Source organism: Arachis ipaensis, chromosome B8, assembly GCF_059453495.1.
Source record: "Arachis ipaensis isolate K30076 ecotype BB chromosome B8, ASM5945349v1, whole genome shotgun sequence".
Classification (NCBI taxonomy): domain Eukaryota; kingdom Viridiplantae; phylum Streptophyta; class Magnoliopsida; order Fabales; family Fabaceae; genus Arachis; species Arachis ipaensis.
Genome location: NC_142443.1, coordinates 141,169,194 through 141,195,027, shown reverse-complemented (window position 1 = coordinate 141,195,027; position 25,834 = coordinate 141,169,194). Strand labels below are relative to the sequence as shown.

The 25,834-nt window shown below is 31.8% G+C and overlaps 3 protein-coding genes across 6 annotated transcripts; 2 read left to right on the top strand and 1 right to left on the bottom strand.

Moving 5' to 3' along the window:
• The first annotated feature begins 4,922 nt into the window (after positions 1-4,922).
• On the top strand, positions 4,923-8,245 carry LOC107614482 (TPD1 protein homolog 1-like). The gene is made up of 3 exons (XM_016316678.3): positions 4,923-5,548; positions 5,838-5,969; positions 6,646-8,245. Exons 1-3 carry the CDS (start codon positions 5,455-5,457, stop codon positions 7,002-7,004), a joined length of 585 nt encoding a protein of 194 aa, XP_016172164.1. The 5' UTR covers positions 4,923-5,454; the 3' UTR covers positions 7,005-8,245.
• Positions 8,246-10,263: 2,018 nt separating this feature from the next.
• ATGP4 (Ubiquitin family protein) lies at positions 10,264-18,055 on the bottom strand. 4 transcript variants are annotated; one of them, XM_021110198.2, is made up of 5 exons: positions 17,912-18,026; positions 17,777-17,797; positions 17,515-17,705; positions 12,274-12,444; positions 10,264-10,689 (listed from the first exon to the last, which is right to left on the bottom strand). In XM_021110198.2, exons 3-5 carry the CDS (start codon positions 17,642-17,644, stop codon positions 10,634-10,636), a joined length of 357 nt encoding a protein of 118 aa, XP_020965857.1. In that variant the 5' UTR covers positions 17,645-17,705; positions 17,777-17,797; positions 17,912-18,026; the 3' UTR covers positions 10,264-10,633. The 4 variants fall into 4 exon arrangements, with proteins under 4 accessions (XP_020965857.1, XP_088352960.1, XP_016169943.1 ...); XM_088496834.1 differs by having other exon boundaries at positions 17,777-17,823; positions 17,912-18,002; XM_016314457.3 differs by lacking the exon at positions 17,777-17,797 and having other exon boundaries at positions 17,912-18,055.
• A 1,718-nt stretch (positions 18,056-19,773) lies between these two features.
• On the top strand, positions 19,774-25,448 carry LOC107612733 (Pseudouridine synthase family protein). Its single transcript, XM_016314455.3, has 12 exons — positions 19,774-20,021; positions 20,120-20,163; positions 20,290-20,367; positions 20,815-20,915; positions 21,002-21,089; positions 21,712-21,790; positions 22,026-22,108; positions 22,903-22,968; positions 23,404-23,460; positions 23,880-23,990; positions 24,495-24,733; positions 25,101-25,448. The coding sequence occupies exons 1-12, from the start codon at positions 19,907-19,909 to the stop codon at positions 25,210-25,212; spliced, it is 1,173 nt and encodes a 390-aa protein (XP_016169941.1). The 5' UTR covers positions 19,774-19,906; the 3' UTR covers positions 25,213-25,448.
• The last annotated feature ends 386 nt before the right edge of the window (positions 25,449-25,834 follow it).

The window sequence follows — 25,834 nt, the reverse complement described above, 5'->3', positions numbered from 1 at the left end:
GTTAAATTTTTATATAAAATTTAAATCCACAGATAATATTAGGTTGGAATCTAAATCCTACAATAACAATAGTCAATCTTAAATGCTAAATAGATTTTTTTTACATACTTTTTAATTTATTAAATCAAAGATTAATTCATCATAAATTAAAATTATAATTTATTTATAGATTTATGATAATGTTAAGAAGATAAAAAAACTAAAATTTATTTTATTTAATATTTATTAATTATTACATATTAAATAAAATAAATTTTGATTAATTTTAATTATTTTTTTATTATCAAATATTTTTAATAAATTTATTACTGTCTATAAGTTATTAATACAATTCAAAATTTCAAACATTCAACATTTACTACTTACTCAGTACTCACGGTGTCCTGAGATTGGCGCCGTGCACTAAAATCGTCCCTGAGATTACAATTGTACCAATTACATCCCTGAGATTGAAAAAAGTGCACCATATTAGTCCCTGACCTATTTTCCATTAACGACGTGATGACATGACATGATGATGTGGACTGTAAGTGACTAATGAGATGTGGCATGCTGACGTGGATGGTTGTGCCACGTGTCACAATGTTATTTGGCCACGTGTTCGTTTGTGCCATGTGTCGCAACAGTATTCGTCCACGTATCATCCATTATGTCATCGTTGTATATGCACCAAATTAGTCCCTCACTTTGCATTAAGTGATTCATTTTAGTCCCTGAAATTGAATGTCGTGTACCAAACTAGTCTCTTTACCAATTTTTTTTTATTTTTTAAATTTAAAATTTTTATTATCTTGGATACACTAATTTTAATTATATTTTTTCGTATATCGTTTAAATACAAGTGTTTTCATAAAAAAATTTAAAATTTTAGTTTTAATTATGTAATTTTTTTAATAATTTAACATTGTTAAATTTTGTAATATATAAGTACGTTATTATAAAAAAATAATTATATGATTGATTAGACACATTTTTTCATAAAAAAAATGTATTTTAAAAAAAATTAATAATTAAAATAAACATTTTTTTTCTTATGAAATACATGTTTTAATTATATCTAAATGAGTTAGATTAAAGGCATTTCAAGCACCCTCACTACCATCTTCGACCTCTGCAGTCTAGGCGAAAGAGGTTGGAGATGGTAATGAGAGAAGCTTGAAATGCCTTCACGTCAACTCCAAGATGGCGGTTAGGGGTATCCGCAAGAAAAAAAATATTTAATAAAAGCACTGAAAGAGGTCGGAGATGGTAGTGAAGGTGCTTGAAATGCCTTCACGTCAACTCCAAGTCGACGGTTAGGGTATTCGCAAGAAAATTTTTTTTATAAAAGCACTTTTATTTAAAGAACATGTGAAAAAATAGAATTGAAATTAATGCATTCAAAAATATTGAAAATTTTGAATTTATAGAAAAAAATGAGAAAAATTGGTGAAATGACTAGTTTGGTATACAACATTCAATTTCATGGAGTAAAATGAGTCACTTAATGCAAAGTGAGGGACTAATTTGATGCATCTACAACAATGACATAATGGATGACACATGGACGAATATTGTTGCAACACGTGGCACAAACGGACACATGGCCAAATAACATTGTGACACGTGGCACAACCATCCACGTCAGCATGCCACGTGTCACTAGTCACCACATTATCATACTATTACACGTGGCCAAATGATGAAGTGACATGTGTCACTTACAGTCCACGTCATCATACCATGTCATCACGTCGTTAATAGAAAATGGGCCAGAGACTAATATGGTGCACTTTTTTCAATCTCAGAGACGTAATTAGTACAATTGAAATCTCAATGACGATTTTAGTGCACGACGTCAATTTCAGGGACCATTTTAAGATTTAACTCCGGTGAGTAAACTAACCGCTATTTTTTTGGGGACAGAATTTGGGCCGGACAACCCAACCCGAACCAGACGGTTCCATTACCCGACCCGACCCAAACCCAGCAAGGAGCCAAGGACCAACACTCTCTTCTTCCTCCATTCAGCAGCTTGATGTGGCAGTGCATTCTCTCCTCTAGGCACTCAGGTAAATCCGCAATAAACAAGCCTCTCCATATAGCATTGGTAACTTGTCATAAAGTATACTACTAATAAATTGATTAGTATCGTATTTCGTATATAACTATGTATATGTAGCCGTTATTTTATATTAAAAATATTACACAATAGAATATGGTATTGAGGATGTTGATGTTCCCAGCCACAAAGCACCTGAATCATTTGTTGAAGAGATTAAGGCGTTTACTTTTTGAAAGGTAACAATAATAGTAATAATAACAACAAGGATAAACTATAAAATATTACCAAAAGTTTATATCACTTGATAAAAATAATTTCGGAGAATAAGAATAATAAATAAATGTTAAAATATTTAAAATATGAAAAAATAATTAAAAATATTTTTTTTATAAATGACAAATAAATTTTATATTTAATAAATAATTTGTGTATTTAATTCGAATTTTTTAAAAATACTAAGATAAGTATTTAAAAGGTGTGCACAAAAAAAAAAAATTAAATTTAACTACTAAAATTTATTTTTATTTTTATTTTTTAAAAATATATGAATCACAAATGAAGTAAAAAGATTAATTTAGCCTTCATTAAATTTAAAAAATAAAAATATCTTATTTTATAATTACACTTACAAAAAAAATACATCAAAATTTAATCTTTAAATATTTATAATAAAAATATATATTTAATATTTAATTATTTTTGTCATATTTTAATACAATCTTTATCAATTACCCTAATAATAACAAGGTGGTGTAGTGTGGTATCTAGCTAGCATTACAAATGATTATCTTTAAGAATGATAATGAAGAGAATGATAATAATCATCATAATGAGTAATGATAATAGTAATCTATATGTATTCATTGATTGAGTATATAGTGTATGATTGTGAATGGCATTACCATATTTACCAGAGGGGACCACACGGTTTATAAGTAACCCCACGTGCGTGCGGTGCTTAGCTATACACAAATCTATAACATGCATACACCAATCTTCATCTTTTTCAAATTAATAATGCTGTCACCGTGATGTATACATTTATACATGTATACATGCATAAGCATATATGACTAAAGTAATAACCATTAACCCAACCCATTTCTAGTTTATTAGTAATATGATGATGATGATAAGTATTTCAAAAATTTAAAATTTAATATTGAGTAAAATCTCTTTTCAATTTCTGTGTTTTTTTCAATTTAGATAATCCGTACTTTAATGTATGAGTCTTTTTATAAAATTTTTTGATAAAAAGTGACAGAAAATATTTATATATGACGTTAACTTGTATGATTTAGTCTTTACTTATTTTATATAAATAATAATTATTTGATTAAAATTATTTATTATTATTTATACAATCATAAAAATAATATTACAAAAAGATGATAATTATTTAATTGAAATATTATTTTAATGATTATATAGAAGTTAAACAGTTTCAATTAAATTATTATCATTTAAGTAAGACTGATAAAAGTTAAATCGTATAAATTATGTCACACATAAATATTTTTTATCATCTTATAAAAATTTTTTACAAAAAGACTTATTTGCCTAATAAAAAAATAAATAAAAAACAGATTATCATTTTTCAACCATTAAAATGCAGATTATTTAAATTAAAAAAAATAGGAACGGAACAAATTTTACTCTTTAATATTTAGACTAAAAATAAGTTCACTAGAAGACCCGTAACCAATCACATTAGATTGAATCAACAACAAGTCTCAATGTTTGTTCTTCAATATAGTAGAGGGAAAAATAGAAGGACATTAACCCAAAATCATGTTGTTCAATCCAGTGCCCTTTTGTTTATTTACATTTTTAAGTAAACTATCATTTTAGTATCCAATTTAAAATATTTTAATTCAAATAAAATAATTTGAAATATTAAAAAAAATTAGTAACACTCAAAAGATCACATTTCTTTAAAAGATAATTTAAGTTAGATTAGTTCGGTAAAATTATTTAAAATAAATAATATCATCGAACGTTTTGAATATTTTATTGAATTAATCCAAATTTTAATATGTATCAAGTTGGTTTACATCTTTTATTATAAAAAATAATAATCTATGTATGTAAAATAATTGTGTAATCTTTTATAATAATAGTAAAAAAAAAGAAAAATACTAATATTCATTAAAGTAGATCAAACTATTAAATAAGAAGTTACAGTAATCATTAGTTAAGCAAATTAAATTTTTTATACATTATATTTTACATCAGCTTTAAAAAGATAAGTTTAAAATTTTTTAATTAAGTTAATTAATTTTTTGATAATATTTAAAATAAAAAATTACTAATTTATTTATTAAATTTAGTTATATATATTCAAAAAAATCTAGATTTTATGCAAGATCAAAATTTATATACATTTATTTTTATGTAAAGTTAATAATTAAAATTTATTAAATTTTATATTAAATATATTAAATTATTTAATAAATTTTTAACTATTAATTTTACATGATAATTTGTTTTAAAACAAAAAAAAATCACTTTTAATTCTTATTTCTAAAAAAAAAATATTTAAGAAAAAATATAGAAAATTAATAAAATATTTGTACAATATGTACAATGAAAGTTTAAGAATATATTAGAGATATAATTATTGTCTATTAGTGTTATCTTTTTTAATCAGCTGAAGTTTTTGAGATGAATAGTATCATAATATGATATCAGAGCTTTAGATTTGAAAGGTCAAAAATTATTCTAAATAGTATAAATGATATTGTACAAATATTGCATTGAGTAACACGACTAAACATTTAAACCCTACAGTGATAGAGTGGTAGAGGTAGAGGCAGTAATGCAGTGTGTGTGGCGCGCGCTCTGTTTCTCATTATGCGTCTCTGTGGGGCCCTCTTCCCTAAATCTTGAACCCTCTCTGCCACCCTTGTCTCTTCGTCTCCTCTTCCTCCTCCTCCTTCTTCTTCTTCTTCTTTTTCTTTGTGCCTCCACTCCACCATTTCCTAACATAGCTGGCATGTTTCGCATTCAATCGATTCAGTTTCAATTTCAACGCTATCTCTCTATCTATCCATCTATACACAACACACCTTTTCTTTTCTTTTAACGTATCACCATAGCCCCGTGACTCACACATACATTATACATTCACCTTTTTCTTTCTAATCGACGCCTCATTCATACATCACATGTCCCTTTATAAATTATTATTTTATTTTCGTTATTATTAAATATATATAAATATCGCTCTCTTTTCATATATTTTTTTTCAAGTGCAGACTGCAGCAGAGTGAGGTCTCAGTCTCAGTCTTAGTCTCAGTCTATAGACGACGGTTTTCTTTTTTTTTTTTATCCTCACTTTTTTCGGTGTCTCTGACTGAGTCAACTCGCTCCGATTCCACTCGCTGCTTTCGTCTTCTCCTTCTTCTTCAATGGAGTTTCGTTCGGTTAAACGGATCCTTCTCACGTTAGCGGTTTCCGTCTTCTCCTTCGCGACACTCGTTACTGTTCTTCGCCTCGTCAACGGTACGTGAACCTTCTACTTCTACGACCTTTTCTTTTACCTAAATCATCGCGCTTCTAAACCTAGCTTTCTTCATCGGTTTCGTTATTTAGTAAATGATATTGTAGTTTTTTTTTTTTTTTTTTGAAGAAAATCGGATTCGTACTAGTATTTAAATGTTGAAGATAATCATGTGATTCTCGGTTATGGCAACTGTGCCTTATTGTTTCTAGTTCTTGAGGAACATTGGAGGTTTTTTTTTGGTTTATTTAGTTTGTTTTATTTTTTATTTGTTGTTAATGGCGTTTTCAGACCTTGGTTGTGGTGACTGTAATGGCGCCGGAACCGGAACCGGAACTGGAACCGCCATGTCGGTGTCTCTGAATGTGGAGGAGGAAGGAGCCAACGTGCACCGCAAGCTTCTTAATCATCGTAGTAGTAATGGTAAAAATGCAAAAACAGTAATGGCTTCATTCTTATTATTATAATCATCATGATGATTTAATAATACTAATTATTATTAGGATTAATTGTGACTCAGCTTTTGGAATATATTTGTTATTTTTTTTTGAAGGGATATATTTGTTATTGTTATTTCAAGTTAAATGATGTTAAATTAGTACTTGGCGCTAGTTTTTATTTTCAATAATTGGTATGACTTTTGAGTTTTAATTTTTTATAGCCTTTGTTGTTTGTGGTATATTGTTTTTGGCTTGATTCCCTTGCTGTCCTCCCTTTTTTTGCATTAAATAAAATAACTCCATACTGAAAGAATGTCAATTTTTGTCTTCTTGTTGCTTCCTTTCTGTTTTTTTTTTTTTACACTTTTACTAGTAATTTGATGCAAAAAAAAGGTAGTGAAGTATTGATGTATTGTTTTTTCAAAATACAGAAACAGCCCTTTCTATTTTTACTTTGTTAATCTTCGTGTTCTTTGTTCTGCAATGATTCATCTACCGTTCAACCTTTTTTTTCTTCTTTTTTCCGTTCGGTAATAGTCCTTTTTGGGGTTTGTTTTGACACTTTAACAAGTAATTTGATGCAAAAAAGGGATAGTAAAGTGTTTGATTTCTGTTGTGTATATCAATGTTTTTAGTTTTCTTTTCCTGTTGTTGATCAGTGGCAGGCACAGGCACTGGAGTGGTGGAACCTAACAGAATATGGGGTGACAACAAGTGCAGCAAATCAGATATAGTGATAAGCCAAGGTCCCACGGCCCCACTACCGAGTGGGATACCAACATACACAGTTGAGATAATGAACATGTGTGTCAGTGGCTGTGACATCTCAAGGATACACCTCACCTGTGGCTGGTTCAGCTCTGCAAGGCTCATCAACCCCAAAGTCTTCAAGAGGCTTAGATACAACGATTGCCTTGTTAATGATGGAAGGCCTTTGCTCAATGGTGCAACCATTTCATTCCAGTATGCCAATACCTTCCTTTATCCTCTCTCTGTTTCTTCTGTGTCCTGTATTTGATGAATTCTGTCAACAACCCTTTATATTGATGAATGATGACACATCACTACCACCACCCACCATAGGCACACTCAACTCCATTTTGGACTTGGTGATTTGGTCATGGTCTGAGAGAATGGTTGACATGATCATGTTTGGTGTTTTTTTGGTTGATTTTGGGTTATTGGGGGAGAATAGGTCATATGGTGAACTGGGGTGGTTTGGAAGTTTTTTTGGATGAATTTTTTTGGACATGTATATACACAAATATAGGTAAATCAATCATCATGGTATATTCCAAATGTATTTTTCACCTACTTGTCTGCAGTTTGGATGGGTCTTTGAAATGTGATCAGATCAGAGGAATGTGGTTAAAAGTTTTGTACAAATATTATAATAGAATATAGGAAATAGTAGAGGGTGAGGACTACTTACTACTTAGGACAAAGTTCCATACTCAATTCCCTTCCCTTCCCTTCCCTTCCCTTTCTTTGTTTTAATGCATTTATCTCTTTTTGTTTTCTTTTGGGGTATGATGATATTGGTACACAACTTATTAACCATTACCCCACTTGGGTAGGTTCATTAATAGAACTGTACAAACTACAAAGCATTAATAGCAAGTGAATTACTACTACCCACCTGCTAAAAATGTTGAATTTCTCTAAGCATCGAACTCCTTTTCTACTGATAAATTTAAGGGAAAATTAGTTGGAAAGAAACAAGAAATAATGGAAAGGTCCCCACTTTTTTTCATTCTCTGTGCCGTTGAAAATTTTCCTTCTCAGTGTGATGTATGTTCCTATGTAATGTATAGTGCATTGTGTGTAAACCCGGGTGGCCCGTGACATATCATAATGTTTCTACCAAAATCCACCGAAAAATACCTAGTCCTATTCCTTTACCATAAATATTAATATCATTCACGCTTGTGCGTAAGAATAAAGGGAAGTTGGGTTTGCATTATAGTAAGGGAATTCAATACCTTGTCTTATTCTTGCCCCCAGAGTGGGGTGATGTCATGGTGGGGATTCAAAGTATGCACTCTGTTGTAAAAGGTATCGATTTATTAATTGATTGAGACAATGATTCTGTCGCTGCATTCATCATTCTAAAGAATCTTGGTGAGATTAGTTAATTCGTTATCATAGTTTATAAATTTGCTAAAGGTATGTCTTATTTGATTAATTTGAGAGATTTTACGCACATTAAAGATGTAGAACTTATATTTTAAAGTAAAATTCGTGCGTTGTTGAAAAGCACACTTGACGACTCAGCTGAATTTCAGGTTATAGCTTGTCAATAAAAATATTCTAAAAAAACGATGTTGATGATTTAAATTATTTTGCATCGATTATCAGATGTAGTTTATATGATGACGAGATTTGAAATCATACTACAAATTTATTATGAATTTCGAGGAGACAGAATAAAGAGCTTTTTTTTATTTGAATAAAAAACATCTAGTTTCTAAATCTAGTAAGGGCAGAGGACGTATGTTTTTGTGCGCAGGGTTATTTTGCAGGCAATAATAGCGAACTAAAAAAATATTTTATAGCAATATTGCAAAATATAAACAAATTCACTAGTTTTTATTTTTGATATTTATATTTTAAAGTCAGTAAAAATTAAATATTTCTATGTAGATTTAAATAAAATATAAAAAAAATTAAAATTAATAAGAATAAAACTTTATTATGTATTTTTGTTCAAATTCTAAAAATAATGTTTTTAATTTTTTATAAACTTATAAATTTAAAATAGAATGACTAAAAAATTATTATAATTCATTCGCATTTAAAAAATAAATTCTCAGAATTTTTGAAATGGAACAAGCTAATCTAATGTATAGTCCTCAATCTTCGCATAGAAACTGAATTTTCCTAAGTTAGAACTCCTTTGTCGCCTTGAAGGACTATATGCTATAGAAAAAATTTCAAGTGTACCTGGAATACCAATGTTCTAATTATTTTAATCGTTGATTTTAATTAATATATATTATATATTTTTTATAATTCAGATCAACGGCTAAAACAACTGAAATACCAGTATTCCAGGTACAGTAGAAACTCTTCCTATGCTATATACACTTTTTAACATCCAAAGCCAAACAAACAAGATGACTACCGAAAAATAGAGAAGAGCACTATTGGTAGTTTGGTACGATCTTATTTACTGCCAATATTTACGAATATAGCATGAATTATACACGCGAGAAATATGAATGAAGGTATGAAAGTGTTGGTTGCATAACAGGTTTGGTTCACGTTACATCAACTGCTCTATCTTCATATGATGTTGCACACGTTACATCATCATTATAATACTATATTACTATATCATTGCTACTAGGGGTGTCAAAAATTCTCATGATGTGGGATCTCTGCGGGGACCGCCCCGAATGGAGTCCTAATGGTGGATTATGATTTGTTATGTTATATTTTTGGATTTATAATCTTGGATAAGATATGTTTGTGTGTTGTAATAATATTTTGTAGTTTGTTTTTTGTTTTTTGTTTTATATTTTTTATTATAATTTTCATATGAATGTTAAATATAGGGAGATGGAGAATGGGGCCCCGCGAAAAATGCAGAGAACGCGGAAAATTGGGATGGGGACAATTATTCCCCCATGGCGGAGAACAGGGCGGGGACGGGGATCAATTCTGGGGGCGAAAACGGGGAGCAGGGAGGCATCCCCCGCCCCCGCCCCGCCCCATTAACATCCCTAATTGCTACAACTTTGGTTCAACTCCATCCATCATGATTTCAAGTTGGAATATTCATTCCAATGCACCTTCTTGATTATAGAGCAATTAGGGTGTATTATATAGACCTATAATTAAGTAGTAATACACTTGGAAATTTTGATTTATTATGCTTACACTAAGTGAGGTCGACATTATGGTAATAACAGTTACAAGAAACATCAGTGTCAAGTCTAAATCTCAGAACATAAAAATCAATTTGGATGGATTGGCCGAGTGATCAACCCACTCGTCCGTTTAAACAAATGTTGGATATATAAATCCCGCCTTGTGCATACAGTAACTCATTGACTAGCAAAATACCCTTAAAGAGAGCTTAGATTCGCGACGGATTAATCATTGACTTGTCGGGTCAAGGAATACCGTAGGCATTAAAAAAAAAATCTAAATCTCAAAAAAGTTAATGTAATTCATCTTTGATTTGTATTATTATTTTTCATTTTTAGGGCCATTAATAGTCAAATACTGCCTGAGAATAGAATTCCTGAGACTTACCAATACACCCATACACATGTTTAACAAAACGTCATCATACCCAATGAATGGTAGCAATAAGTGGCTATTATGTCATCATCAATTCTTCAGAACTTAGTAATAAAAGAATGACATTTTTTGAGAAAGTCACAACTACTAAGACACTTCTTTTTTGTGATAGGGTATCCTCCATCATCATAATATAATATTATAAAAAACTATATATGTATACACATACTTTACACATTGAATGTTGAAAACTGAAAACACAAGAGTTTGTTTCTTTTTTTTTTCTTTTTTTTTTGGTCCAAGCATATTGATGATTTCTGTAGTTTACCAGTGGTGATGATACTTGATACTGATGAATTAAGGATTGAGGATGTCCCAAAATATGAAACCAGATTGTCCTCACAAAATGGAACAAGCACAGACAATCTTCTTGGGTGAATCATCTATCTTCTTTTCTGTTCATGACATGATATACAAGAAAAAGAAAATGTCATTCTGGATAGTTTCTGCAATCCTTCAAATTAAAGCATAAATGTACAGTTGATCACATGCAAAAAGCACTCCTCAATGCCCCCATCATATGTGAATTCAAACTTTCATCTTCATAATCTTGAGATGTAGTATTAGTGTAAAGTGTTCATAAACTTTACACCATATGTAGTTTAGTCACGAAACGTTAATTGATTTCTATTTTCATTTTCAGTGTTTCTGTTTTTAGAATTTTACGAAGAAAAAGTTGAAAACAGTAGAAATAACAATATCCCATTTTACTATTTTCAATTTTTTCTTTACCAAATCCTGAAATCAGAAAACATTGAAAATAAAAACTCAAACCAAACAGATGCTAAACTTTCCTAAATGTGCATCTTACCTAAAATAAGTGTAGTATACACCTCACCTTGAACTTGGGATTATGTGCAAAACACTCCCTTCTCTAAATATATAAGTTTGACAACCTAAACTTTATGAAAAATTAATGGAAAAATTGCCAACATGATGATTTTGCACATTCGGGCAAGTCCGATGGATTAATTTGCATAATTTTAAAGTTTATGATTAATGATTCTCCTCCTTACCCTCCACATTATTAGAATAGAAAAAATAACAATAGAAAAAAGCCTTACCCCATTATGATGCATCACTTAACCAAAGAAAGAAATGTGCACAATGGAACAATGGTAAGAGCTACATTATTGTTTGACTTGAAAATATAACCCAAAAACAGCAATCAATAATAAATCAGAAGCAGTGGTTGGATGGTGTGGCAAATAATCTGTTTCAAGAAGAAGTAATATATGATAACCAATTTTGCATAAAATGGTATCTGACCACCATATACAGAATAGGAGGATAAACACAAAAACATGATAACTCCCCCATTCATATGTTACTTTTTTTTGGCATTTGTTATTGACATTTCAGATCAAAAGAACTGAAGATTCCTTGCTTCCTATACAAACTGCTCCAAATGTGGAAAAATAAAGATTCTCATTGACACAAATATTGACCAGCTTGTTCATACCTAAAACTAGCACTTGATATTATAAATCAGGTTGGAATGTCATGGTGAAAAAATGGTATTATCAAAAGCCTGTCACATGCATCTGCATGACCTATATTAATTTTGGTTATCATCACCTAGTTTCCTTTGACATTCTTGACCCAAATTTTGGCATGAAAAGAAAACTTAAAAGAGAAAAAAAAAAGATCCCATCTGTAGAAATCTATGGAAATGAGTAGGGTGCTCCCACAAACTATGGTTTTATTCCAGCTTTACATTATCTATTTGATTTTAAAAAAATTGAAATTTGAAATACTCTGAAGAGGAGCTTAAACCAATCCATCAATGAATATTAGGGGACATGTTAAATTAATAACCACCGCCAAAAGAACAAATATTCAAACAAATATGATATATAAACAGCAGTAATTGATGTAAACAATTAGATAAATGATAAAAAATAAAAATATCTGATGTCCCAAATTTAATGTTACTAGAACTGGTGCACTCTTATATGTATAAATCAATACAAACGTACCAGGTTTTGTTTTTGCAGGAGATGGCTGTACAACAACATGCATTATTATGACACCGCCTGCAACATCAGCAAATGGTACTTTACATTGACCAACAGTCTTGTTGTTTTCCAATATTTTACCAGAATTAATCAATTTCACTTCATTTGCTGCCTTTGGGGTGACTGTTTTGCCTACAATCAAATAGGGAAACAAAAATGAGAGAACATGAAACTAAATAGAAGGAAGATACTCCATAAGAATGATACTCAAGATAAGAGCTTTATACAACTATAGCTATACCCTATTCTAAATAAGGTGTAAACAAGAACCCAATTCAGACACGAATAATCATTTGTAAACAAGTTGATTGAATCAGTAAATACCACATTTTGTTACAGATAACCATGATTAATTCCCCCCTTATAACATCTATTCAGGTAAACAAATAAGGGAATTTCATAGGGTCCTCAATCTGAAATGCATGATAGCAAAGTGAAGAACTTTGCAAGCAAAATTTTCATTTCAGTTAGGCCAAGAAAAATATGTATTCTGTGTTATTTCTTATTTCATATCATGTACATAATTTCTTATGGTCCTAAGATTGACACAAAATTTGGGGGGAAAGACTCATCCCTTTTGCTCTAAGAAGGGTCCATTAAGGAAAGCAAATCATATCAAGGACAGAGATTTCCCTGAAGATTATGAGGAAAACAGGAATTCCGCCTATGGCGGAGAGAGAGAGAAGGGGGGGGGGGGGGGGAGTGAGTGGATATGAGAATATATAGGGTCGGTAGAGAGTCTATAAATGTAGACAAAGACAAAGGAGGGCCTTGGGTTTGTAGTATAGCAAAAGGCAGGGATATGTCCCTTAACCCATCCATTTGATGCTGGTATAAGGGAAAGGAACAAGGGGCTAAAACCCAAGAGCTCTATTGTTGAGAAAGGCAGCAAAAATTACTGGCTCTTTCTAAAGTTTATGGGATTTACAACCAAAGGTAGGGTGAAATCAAAGGAATGGGATCATATCAAATCCTTAGTGGTGCTTAAAGCAATTGTTTAGCAACCAAAGTTATTGAAGAATTCAGACTGTCAATAGAAAGTATTAGTTCATTCATAATGGAGGCAGGAAAGACCAAAAAAACACAAAAAAGATAAACAAAAAGGAGATGGAATTTGAAAGTGCTGGTAGTGTAAGATAATATAACATCTGTTTCCCCTAAATGAAGCTCAAGGGGATGAAGGTACTTCTTGGTCTTGACTTGTAGCCGATTCTTGGAGGGGGAGAAGATAACTTCCAAGAGTTGGAACTTCATGAATGAAGCAGGGAAGACATGACTCTTGAGGGTTATCCTGCCTTATGCAGAATCTAAATCTTATGGAAAACCACAATGGTGTTGAAATAGAATGAAGAGAAGTATTACTTTAGTGAGAATGGAATTTTTTCATTCGAAATTTCACACGATCAAGTCCTGTATTGTTTCTTTTAGCATTGATCACGAAGGTGAAACCATGTGTGGGATGCATAAGAGTATAATCAACGGTGTAAAATAACACGACTCGGTCATATGGATTTTGCTTGAGAGGATCCAATTCGATTAGTTACCTCATCCAAAAGCATCAGCCCAAGGGTCATCAATTTCTTTCTAAGACGTGCCACAAGCATTACATGAATTCCAAGACTTAATCTAACTTACAAGATTAAGACCTATAAGAGAGTAAAACAATGCTATTATGTTAAAGGAGGATGAAATCCCAACCAAAAAACTCCAAAGATATCCTCACTACCAAAAGAATGAGTCTGAGAACAAAGTGGCTGAAGTGTTACATGCTAGAGCTATAAGGCATAATACCAGAAAAATTTCAAAATTTCAATCTTCGATGAGCTTCACGATATACTAAGGCAAATCTCCTTACACATGGCTTGATAACCAAAATCCACTAATGCCTGAAATTTGGAAGAGGAATGGGAATTATTTAAGCTATTAACCAATTGGCATAACCAAAAAGTCATAATACCCGTCATAGGGATGTCTTACAAAATTTGTTCTCAAGCCATGGTTGAGGAGATCTGACTAGGTATTTTTGGATGACATGCTTATATAGAGCAAGAATATGAAGCATATAGAGAAGATTTGAGAATTGAGATTAGTTTTACAACTGTTAAGACAGTGTCACTTATTAACAATAGAATAACTTGCAGCTTCAGGCAGTTTAAACTGGTGCATCTAGGAGCAAATCTTCAATGAAGGGTGGCAACTTACCCCAAGAAAATGTAAGCCATAGAGGAGGGGCCAACTCCCACAAGTTTGAAAAGGGTTGGGAGGAATCCTTCGGTTAACAGTACTATAGGAGGTTACTTAAAAAAATATGGTAAGATTGCTTGACCTATGACCCAATTAACTGTGTTAAGTACCTAAGAAAGTCGGAAACCACACCTTAAAAGTTAGCTATTAAGGGGAAAGAATCACTCTCTTTAAATACAACATCAAACATCCCATACTACCTGATGTGGGACTTTGGGCACTGCAGAATACCCAAGTCCCTAACAACAAGGACATTTTTCAGTTGGGAATAGAGGAAGATTTTATCACAGATGAGAAACTTAGGTATTATGCAAGAGTTACTATTATTCCAAACTCCTGTCAAGGTCTCCAAGTGCAGAAGGGAAATTGAAGTAGGGTGGAATTAGTTACCTAAGGGATCCTAGAAAATCCCTTTGTTAATGCAAGAATAGAGAGAATTCCATGACTCACTTCACTTTCAAGGGGTCATTCCAAATTTCAGAGAAACTACAGAAGAATATCAACCCTATTGTATTTTGAAGGGATAAATATTTAGCACTTTCTCCATAAAGTCTCCCGCACCTATTCTAGATAATACATGGACTGATTTGTATATGGATTTTGCTATGAGGGCTACCAAAGACTATTATGAGCTTGGATACTGTAATGGTGCTGGTGAATCAACTCACCAAATTTGCACATTTTGTTGCACTGCTCACCTGCCAAGGGTAAGCTTTGATTCACTACTGCTACCACCCTCCATCAATGGACAATCCAAAGTGGTAAGTACTTAGGTGTCTTTCTGATTTTAAACCTGAGAGTCAGCCAGTGGTTGAGTTGTCCAGAATATTGGTATGACACCAATTACAATTCAACCTCAAAAGCTAACCTATTCAAGATATGATACAGGTATGAACCAACCGCTGCAAGATCAAAATCAGAAAATGCATAAAAATAAGGAGCTCTTTCCTCAAAACAGGATGAAAGTTCAGGTGCATATACATAAAATAGTCGAAGCTGGAAATTGGGAAGAAAGTTTATATAAAGATACAGCTTTATAAGTTGCAGTCCTTGCCAATAGAGTGAATTAAAAATTCAATTCACGCTTTTATGATCCATATTATATGAAGCCAATGAAAAGGTCAAGTGGGAATAAATGGCAGAGAAAGTTAACAAGTCAGCAGGAATTACAGGTCAAACGGCAGAACCTCCCACGCTTTGAAAACTCGTTGGATCTTACATTCAACGGGGACTTCCTACATTTCACCTTTCGGACATGATGGATTTTGAAAGGGGATGTTGATAGGAACCCCAAGCCTACTAAGGCAAAAAATTTCATCAAATTTTATGAAAGAATGGGAGTAGAAACAAGAAGAGGTTGTTATGCTAACTAGGTGAGAAAATTTGAATGGTCATTTATGCCCAATAGTAATATACATGCTGGAAGTTGAATTTCCATGCTGGATAATCTTACTTTACAAGCTTCTGAAGTTGAATTTCCCTGCTGGAATATTAGTTCCAATAGTAATATACAAAGATTTTTTTTTCTTTCTTCCCTTCTGTGAATAGGAGCTAGTTGTTATCAAGGTCAAAGAAAGAGATCAAATTATCAAAATCAAACGTAATACTTGTAAAGGAATAAGCAAAACAAAAGCTTTCTATTCATATGCAAGAAATTTGTGATGAAACATGCATCTTGCAATATCATGCATCACATAGGAATTGACATCCATATCCTAATTCCTAAATAGGTGTGAAGGTTGGTGTTGTTGCACCAACTAAGGCATGCATGATGAATGACTGTTGGGACTAAAACACTGCAAAAAAGAATGCACGGAAGAGGATCGGAAAGGAAAAGGAATGAAAGCATAGAAGCTTTGGTGCAGCCAAAACCTAATTTTGGAAGCTTTTCAGAAGAGGGGACACAAAAGGAAAATGAAAGAGTGTGTGAAGGAGGACGGACTTCCTCTTCTTTGCATGTTTTAAGGAATGGAGGGGTTCCCTCCTGTTTGTTCAGTAGTTGAAGGGCTTGTTTGGGTGAGCTTTTAAGAAAAGATCTTTTTTCGAGTTATCTTTTTTTAAAAGATCTTATAGAGAAGTAAAAGTAATTTTATGTTTGGATATCTCATGTAAAAAGGTCTTTTTATCTATCAATTATGTTTGGGTATAACAATATAAAAGTACTTTTTTGTTTATTTATTACATGAAAAACATCTTTTTTTTAAGAAAAAAAGATCTTTTAAAAAAAGATGTAAATTACAGCTTCTCAAAAAAGATCTTTTTTTTATTTTACTAGTGCTTTTACTTTTACTACTAGAAATTTGCCAAACACGTTAAAAAATAAAAAAAGATCTTTTTTCATTGAAAAAAGATCTTTTTTTAACAAAATAATGGCGCCCAAACATGCACGAAATCTATGCAGAAACACTTCCTCCTGGCTACTCAGAGTTTCGGCGAGGAAGGGCTTTGGGACCTTGAGGGAAAACAAAAGATCACCACCTCATTCTTTCCCTTTATATACATCGAATGATACCAGCCGAATCAAATTTTACTTGACAAAATAACTACAGAAGCCAAAGCTACAGAAGCCACAGAAGCCAAAGCTACCATAATTTAGCTTTAAGAAGAGACTTACAAATGCTGAATCCAACTGTAAACTCCCAAAAGGCCAAAATTAACTAATTACACAAGCCTGATATGCATATTTACATCACATGATCACACATAAAGTGACAAACTTATCAGAAACAATAAAACATAGTATCAAACATTAAAATTAGACACTATCAATGCATTCCCCTACTCATATGAATCAATAATCATGAACATACAGCAACTAATATAGCTCAAAAAGTGAAAAACGCAAAATCAAACACCCAAAAATTGACATAAACACTAAGCAACATCAAAACACCCAAAAATTAAAAAAAGGGCATAATTCAGGGGGGAAAAGTAAACAAGTGATGATGAAGTTAGAACCTTTTGGCCAATCTGAGACAACCCTTTGTTTAAGAACATCAACTGTGGCTGCTGAAGAGTACCTGAATGGCCCCATATCAGACCCATCGTACAATCTGAACTTTATGTCCACCAACTCCTCTTCCGGCATTTCACTTCAATTTCAATTTCTTCTTCTTCACTATTCACTTTTCTTCTCCAAACCCAAGTTCCTAAAAATTTTCAATTGAAGTGGATCTGTAATTTTGTAATCATAATCATACACACACAGAGAAAATCTTACCCGAAGATTTGAACTTTGATTCTGATTTACCAAAAACAACAGAAGAACTGAGAACTAAGAAGACCCAAAAGTTAAAAAAGAATAAAAATTATGAAAAAAAAAAAAGGAAATAAAAATCTGGAATTTGTAAAGTGCCTTCGTGGATGAGTGATTCTCTCAGAGGAAGACTTGTTTGACTTCTCTGATTTGGGAGCGAAGCGAAAATGCTCTTCTTCTTCCTCTTCCCTTTTCTTCTTCGATAGTGTTTTTGTTGTAATAATAATAATAATAATAATAATAAATGACAAATAAGTCCTCATATTTTATTTTGAACACAAATAAATGATCCATTAATTAAAAATATAAAAAAATATTTTTCTTTCTAAAATACAAGATATTTAAATTTTTTCGTAAAATACAAAAAATTTAGATATTTTATATTTTAAAAATTTAAAAATATTTTTGTATTTTTAATTAATAATAATAATAATAATAAAGATATGACTGACAAAAAATTCTATTTAGGAGGATGACTTTAGATAGAAGAAGACTTGGATTTTGTTTTTATTTGGTGTGTCTACTTAGATTTTGCATTTAAGAAAAAATAATGCATGTTTTAACTTTAAAAAATAAGCAACTAAATTAAATTGACAAGTAAACCGGTACTACTACTCGCATGATTATTTTTTCTCCCTGTATGTATGATTACTCATCTATTTAAATATCATTATTTTAGCTTAATATTATGTTTGTTTTTTGTTGCACAAGACTTCACCTCATATACAGTCAAAACATAATTAGTTGAGCAGAAATACAATAAAATTTATTTTTAAATTTTAAAAGATATAATTTTTTTATTACATATAAAACTTAGCACACTATCATTTTGACCAACTCACTTTAATCATATGATTTATATCATTTTCTACTTCTACATTATCTTTATTTTTTTTAAATAATATAATTAATATAGTTAAATTTTTTATTTTTAGTATAATTTTTTTTCCAATTTCACTTCTATGTTAATATTTTCTCTTTTGGTGCAAAAATTAAAACTTCATATACTCCTTTAGTCCTTCTTAAAACAATTTATGCGTAAATTATATACTTCTAAAACTTATATTTATAAATTTAACTTATCATTTAAATCATTGTGTAATTTTTTAAAAAATGTAAATCGACAAAAAAATAGATTAATAAATATCACATAAATGCCACGTAAAAATAATTTTAAAAAATAGAGACTAATAATTTTTTTTAAATATTTTCTTTTTTCTAATTTAATATGTCTTTTTTTTTCTCTTTTATTTTTTTCGCATATTTTTTTTACCAGCATACTTATTAAATGAGTGAACTAATTAATTGATTAACTTAAATTAGTTACATTAAAAAGGTCACTAAGTAGTTTTTATTTTGAGGCTAACATTTGTTCAACCCATAATGCATAATGAGTTGTACGTATATTATTATTTTTTTTTTACTAATAATCAACGTATATTTTAAATTTCTCTCCTTTTTTTTATCTTTTGTCTTTTCACTATTTTATAATATAATTATTTAGTGCAATCACTCTTCATAAATTAAAAAATAAAGATTCATATATAATTATATTCATGTAAAATTAATAGTTAAATATTATAAAATAATAGTTTAATTATTTTATTGGTCTTTATAGTTTTGCAAAATTTTTAATTAGGTTCTTATATTTTTTTTAATTGAGTCTTTGCACTAATTTTTTTTTAATTGGGTCCCTATATTTTTTTTTCCCGTTTTATTTAGGTCCCTATACTAATTTTTTTTTTAGTTGGGTCCCTATAAAATTAAGTCAATTACTACTAAAAGGAACTTAATTGAAAAAAAAAATTGATGCAAAGACCCAATTAAAAAAAAAGTATAAAAACCTAATTAAAAATTTCACAAAACTATAGGATCAACAGAATAATTAAACCTAAAATAATTTGATATGTTTAGTGACTTAGTCATTCATAACGAAACAACTTACAGAACGACGTCGTTTAAGGCTTTCGCTACGCCGCACTGAAAACAAAACACTGTCGTTTTGATAACCGCAAGACACTATCCAGTATCCAAGTTCCAAGCTTGAAACTTGAATGCTTTTTGGCACACCCAGTGGAATCATAGCCTCATAGCATGAACAAGAGGAAGAGAGAAGAAGAAGAAGAAGAAGGAATCAGAATGGGAACGGATATCGTGTGGCAAACCCCAGCGAATCCCCCGCACCCTCACGACTACATCTTCCGAAACGGTACCTATTTTCATTTCCTTCAATTCATAATCATCAACTACTTGTCACACTCTCTGCTACCTTCATTCCCTTTTTTTTTTTTTTAATAATTGGCGCAGGAATTCGATATGTTAAACCTTACTACTTCGAATTCATAGCTCATGTTAGTTCTTTTTACTATTTCTCTCTTATCTATTAATTATAATCCAATTTATCTTTTACATGTACGGTGTAATGTAAAAACCCTGATTAAACCCTAGAAAAATGGTGAATTTTTGGCTGGTGTCAGGTTAAGAATCGGTGGGCTGGGAAAACTATTGTGGATTTATTCGCCCAAGAGTTCAAAGGTCGACCTTATGAATATTATGTAAGTATGCAACAATAACTACCCTTTTGCTCACATTTTTTAGTTTGAAGCAAAATATCCTTACTAGTTAGTAATATCATTCCTCCATGATTATGCATTTGAAATTTGTTTCTTGCATTTTTCTTTAAAAAAATATTTCAACTTTTAAAAATAGAGATTAAAACCGGTAGAGGAGAATGTAGTCAAAATTGTCAAATTATCTACGTTTCTCAATTACCAACTTCACATGAAGATAGTTGTATGTGAGTCTCCACCTTAAAAGAAATGGCAGATTCATAGTGGGGGGGAGGGGTGGGAGGACATAACTTATGTGTTTCATGTTATTGAAAACTTAAACTTTATGTTTATCATTGAAAAGTTCCCCCTTTTGTATCATTAACGAGTACCCTTAGCAGAACCTCCAAAGGAAAGAGCGGCTTTTTAATACAATTTAGTTGCTTGTTGTAGGTTAGTGCAGTGAAATGTGGAAGGATTCAAGTTGATGGTGAGAGGGTATCAGTTTCATACATAGTTAAATCATCACAGAAGATTAGCCATTTCGTACACAGGTTTGTCTTTGCACTGAAAGCTTTGCATTTTTACTTTTGTGGTTTAGAAGTGATTGAGCTTGAAACTGATGCCGCAAAGGTTTTAGGCATGAACCGCCTGTGATGGCTTGTGAGGTTCCAATTCTCCAAAAAGAACTAGACGTGCTGACTGTTTGTAAACCTGCATCTGTCCCTGTAAGTATGCATTAACAAGTGAACTATATTTGCTAGTCACATGATGTTTTCATCTAAACTTATATGAAAAACAGCATAAATTGTTGTATGTACCTGCCACAAATATGTAACGTTGCCATCATAGAGAGCATGACTTTTTCAGTATGACTCTCACGTTAAGGGGTTATTCCCTTCATATTACTACCAAAGATACATAAGAGTTAACAAGAAATAGCGAATTGTGTGTAGTGACATCTTTTTTTGGGTTTTCATTTACCACCAAAGGTGTGGCCGAACATATCTAGGTGTACAAGTGTTTAGCCAGTTTCGCAAGGATGTTGGTTGTTTGTTTTTCCTAATGTTTTACATGCATTGTGCTTTTATTACCATAATATCTGCCAAAGATGGATTATGGAGATTAGCATGTTAAATTAAATCATTAACATGATAGTCACCAAAAAAAATCATTAACATGATGATGCTTTTATGTAATTTGAATTGCTTCGTGCAATTAGAAGAAAACAATATCTGGATTTTAATTGGTTTTTCTTCTAGTTACCTAAGTAAATGGTAGATGCTTCTACCTGATCGTTTAATTTGTATGTCATCGGTGCTAAAGCCGTGAATTTTAGCTGTTAAATAGGTTCATCCATGTGGTCAATATCGTAAGAACACTGTTGTTGGCATCCTTCAAGCTGAGCATGGGCTGGCACCTGTATTTCGTATCCTAACAGGCTGTTTTTAGATATATTTTACATTGTTGTCGTCGTCCTCCTCATGTTCTTCTTCAAGAGAAGTGTCATATATGATATATGCTGATAAGGTGTTTGATTTCCTGGCCCTAAAATATAGCTTTCCCTTGTGCCTTTTTGTTGTTATTATTTGGGGGTATACCAACCCAAATCTATAGACTTTATCCATTTGTACCTGCATTTTCCCTTTACATCATAATCTCAGCTGTTCATCGACTAGATCGCCTTGTGTCAGGACTTCTTATTTTAGCCAGAAATGCTTCAAAAGCTGACATTTTTAGGCAGCAGGTAAATTTGCACATTTGTTGTTCCCTATTTATTTCCTATAAATCAGATAAATGGTTGATTTGTGTAATTTTACGTGAACATGACATATACACTGTGCAGCAATACTATGAATAAATATATCTAATGTAATTATTTGACTAAATAGGAGGTGCCATGGTTTATTTAGCAAACCTAATTTGACTGAAATATTACACCTTATAGTTAAAGTGATGTACATAAAGAATTATTGATGGTACTTTACTGTATTTATTACCATGAAGTTATGAAATATAATTAATCTGATTTTGTGAATTGAAGTTTTCTGTTTTTTACTTGCATGTTAGTCTTTTCTATTTTCTGAACTGCAGAGTTACAATGCCTGCATGTAAATTTGATAAGGGGTATATAGCAAGTTTACATGTGTACTTTTGCGTAAATTTTTTAAGTTTAGGTATGTCCAGAGATGGCTGGTTTTGCAGTCAAACTAGATTTGTAAATGACAGTTTGATTATTGAAAAATGTTTCATATCTGCAATTTGTGCGAAGAGTATCCCATTTAGTTTCAGTTGACAATCATGTAACCTATACTAAAAGACAGGGATGCTTGTATAACGTAATTGTCAACTGTTGGCTTGAAAGTGTAAGTACATTTTCAAAATTTTGGTGAGGCTTGCTTCCGTAGCAAAGGGGAAGAAATGAAACAACATTTCAATTTCTTATGTCATGTTATCAACATTCTAACGAGTTCATAACATATAATCATTTGGATTTTTTATTTTTCCAGTACACTATAATGTAGAATTTGATTACTACAGATTGAAGGTGGCTTAGTCCGGAAAAAGTATATAGCAAGAGTAGTTGGAGAATTTCCCAAGGATGAGGTATTTTGTTATTTGAGCTGAATATAATATAGCAATCAAATGATATATTTGTCACAATCCGAATCACAAGCTGGAGCAAATTTAATTAAAAGCTAGAGTTGGAAAGCAAAAGTAAGCATATTTGTATTTGTGATAGAGAAAATTAATGAAGTACCTTTTTTTTTAGTGTTGTTGTCATGCTGCGGAAATTTATGTAGTATTACTCTTCGTTAGAGGATTGCTGTTTATGAAATTTACTGATTACTATGTTGCCAGCCCAGAATAGTTGTTCTGAAAACATTGTTTTTGGAAACATTAAAGGAAAAAATATCACTTGATTTTTATTTTAACTATTGTACATGGAGTGTTTTTAAAAGAATCTCAAAACAAACATGAACAATCAAAGTCTCAGGCAAATTCTCAAGTTCTACTCACATCATCTGTTGATTTTATCAGCTAGTTGTTGATGCCAATATAGACTATAATGCTCGGGAAGGGAGGAGCACAGCGGAGGTGAGCACCTTAATCTCTATAGCTGACAGAGGGTTTTGGTAGCTAGTTCCAACACTTCACATATGTTTTTTTATGCATAACATCCGTCACAACTGCATCAAAATATAAGCAATTATTTAGGACTGCTAAACACTCTTCCTCCCTGTTTTCTACCACTTTAACCATAAGAGATATGACTAACCACTGATTCACTTAATGGTTAATACTTGCCCTATTTATTCACATGTTATGAAAAGTTAGTCATTCAGCTACAATTATGAAATTGATAACTAATGCTCAGCAGAAAGAAGTTGCCAGATACTTTTAGGAGGTTCAACATGAAGTTGATACATTCAGTTGTTGATGAATAAACTCAGGGATGAAAAGTCTGGAAATTACTTTACATGATAAATCTGAATAAATATTTTTCATTAATGCAGGTCAGGGACTCTGCGAAGGGCAAGGCAGCCTCTACAAAATTTACTCGGATATCTTCTAATGGTGCTCAGAGTATTGTTTTATGTGAACCAATCACTGGTCGTACTCATCAGGTAGGAAACTATCAGGTTAATATGTGATCCGGCTTGGATTAATACGAACCCCTAAGAATTCACATGCATGTTGGATTTTATTTTTTTGCTTCCCTTTTTCACTTTTCCTGCTGGTGATGATTTTGATATGTAGTTCTATTTGTGTCTGATATGTTCTTTGTTGAGGTGAACTCTTGCTGCTATGCGGATGCAAACATATGGCATTTTTAGTGCCGAATGTGCTGACTCACCATTGATGTGTTGCGACAATGACAACACTTTCTTCAGTGGGCCACACGTCAGCTATGTTGCTGCACGTCCATATTGTTGTATCGAACACTTTGCTTGTCAATGAAAGTATTCGATTCATTGCCAATAGAGGGAATAAAGATAATGGAATAAAAACCACAGATGCATTTGAAAATCTGAAGTCCACTATGGATCAAAGGCATCCTGCATTTGATCGTTGTCCACTTATTACAATATGAATATATAAATGCTAACAAACACTCGCCTCTGGTGTAGATTCGTGTTCATTTAAAGCATTCAGGACACCCAATAGCCAATGACATGCTGTACATATCAGATGAAACTGTCGATCGATCAAGTAAAGGTTCAAGTGCTGATAGATCAGCTTGCACATCTGCCACTGCTCTAACATCAAGTATTGAGGAAAAAGTCGTCAATGATTGTGAAGAGAAGTCCAATGTGGGTTTTAGCATTGATCCCATGTGTACAAACTGTCCAAATTTGGCACCAAAAGGGTAAGAACCGTTTATCCTAAAAATAAAAAAATTTGCTTCTTGTTTGTAATGTAAGTTGTAGAATATACCTTTATGATTCAATGCTGCATTCAAATCACAAATGATATCCTTTTTTTTTTCTCAGTGTTGACAATATTGCTCTTTCTACATAGATATGACAATATTGCTCCTAATGAGTTTTTTATACTATTCCATTTTACTTTATACTTTTCCCCCCATGCTTTCCAATTTTTGGTTTTTGGTTGTGTGTTTAGTTTGTAATGATATGTAGAAGCTTAGTGTTAATTTTCAGTTTGTTAGCCAGCATCTAGTAAGTCATGATTCATATGATTCCATTCCGAATTTCCTTCTGGTTTTGTGATCGCAGATATGATACCGACGAAGAAGGTCTATGGTTACATTGTATTCAGTACTCTGGCCCTGATTGGACATATGAATGCCCATATCCTGATTGGGCCAAACTCACTCAGACAACTTAACTGCATTTTTCATTGACACAATTTCACATCATTTTGAATGTTGCACATTGTTCTAGTTCTGTAGGGTCAGTGCACATGTTCTTTAATCTTTCCTGTTCATAGGAGAAGAAGAATGTGCATTGTTCATAAACTGTGAGGCTTTATTTGGCTGATGAGATAGAAAGGGAAATTTGTATTGAAATATGAAAATGTCTTGATTATTCATTATTCATTAATTTGAGTTCTAGTTAGCAAAACTCATCATTGTACTAATTGTTTTAGATTTTTTCTTGGGTATAAAGTGTAGTAGAAGAAACATATGATGATGCTGTCTATTTGAAGATGAACACGTTTTGTTAGTGCATTGTGTTCTTGATTTTTGTGTTGCTAAACTTGATTGATTTCCTTACATTATATTTTCCTACAAAGTTGGTTCAAAAGGGAAGCCAAGTTTCTCAAGTCATGATTTGTAGCAGTAACAACAGCTGTCTTTTGCTCTATAATTTGAAACTAATATCTTTGATTGGGTTGTTGAGTGTTTTAGTTAGTGGTTGTTTCCTTTCAGTATTGTTTAGAAGTTTGTGTGTTTTCTTTTCCTTTGTTTTTTGAACTTTTCAAAGTGGTTGCTATTTTGTTCTCTAGT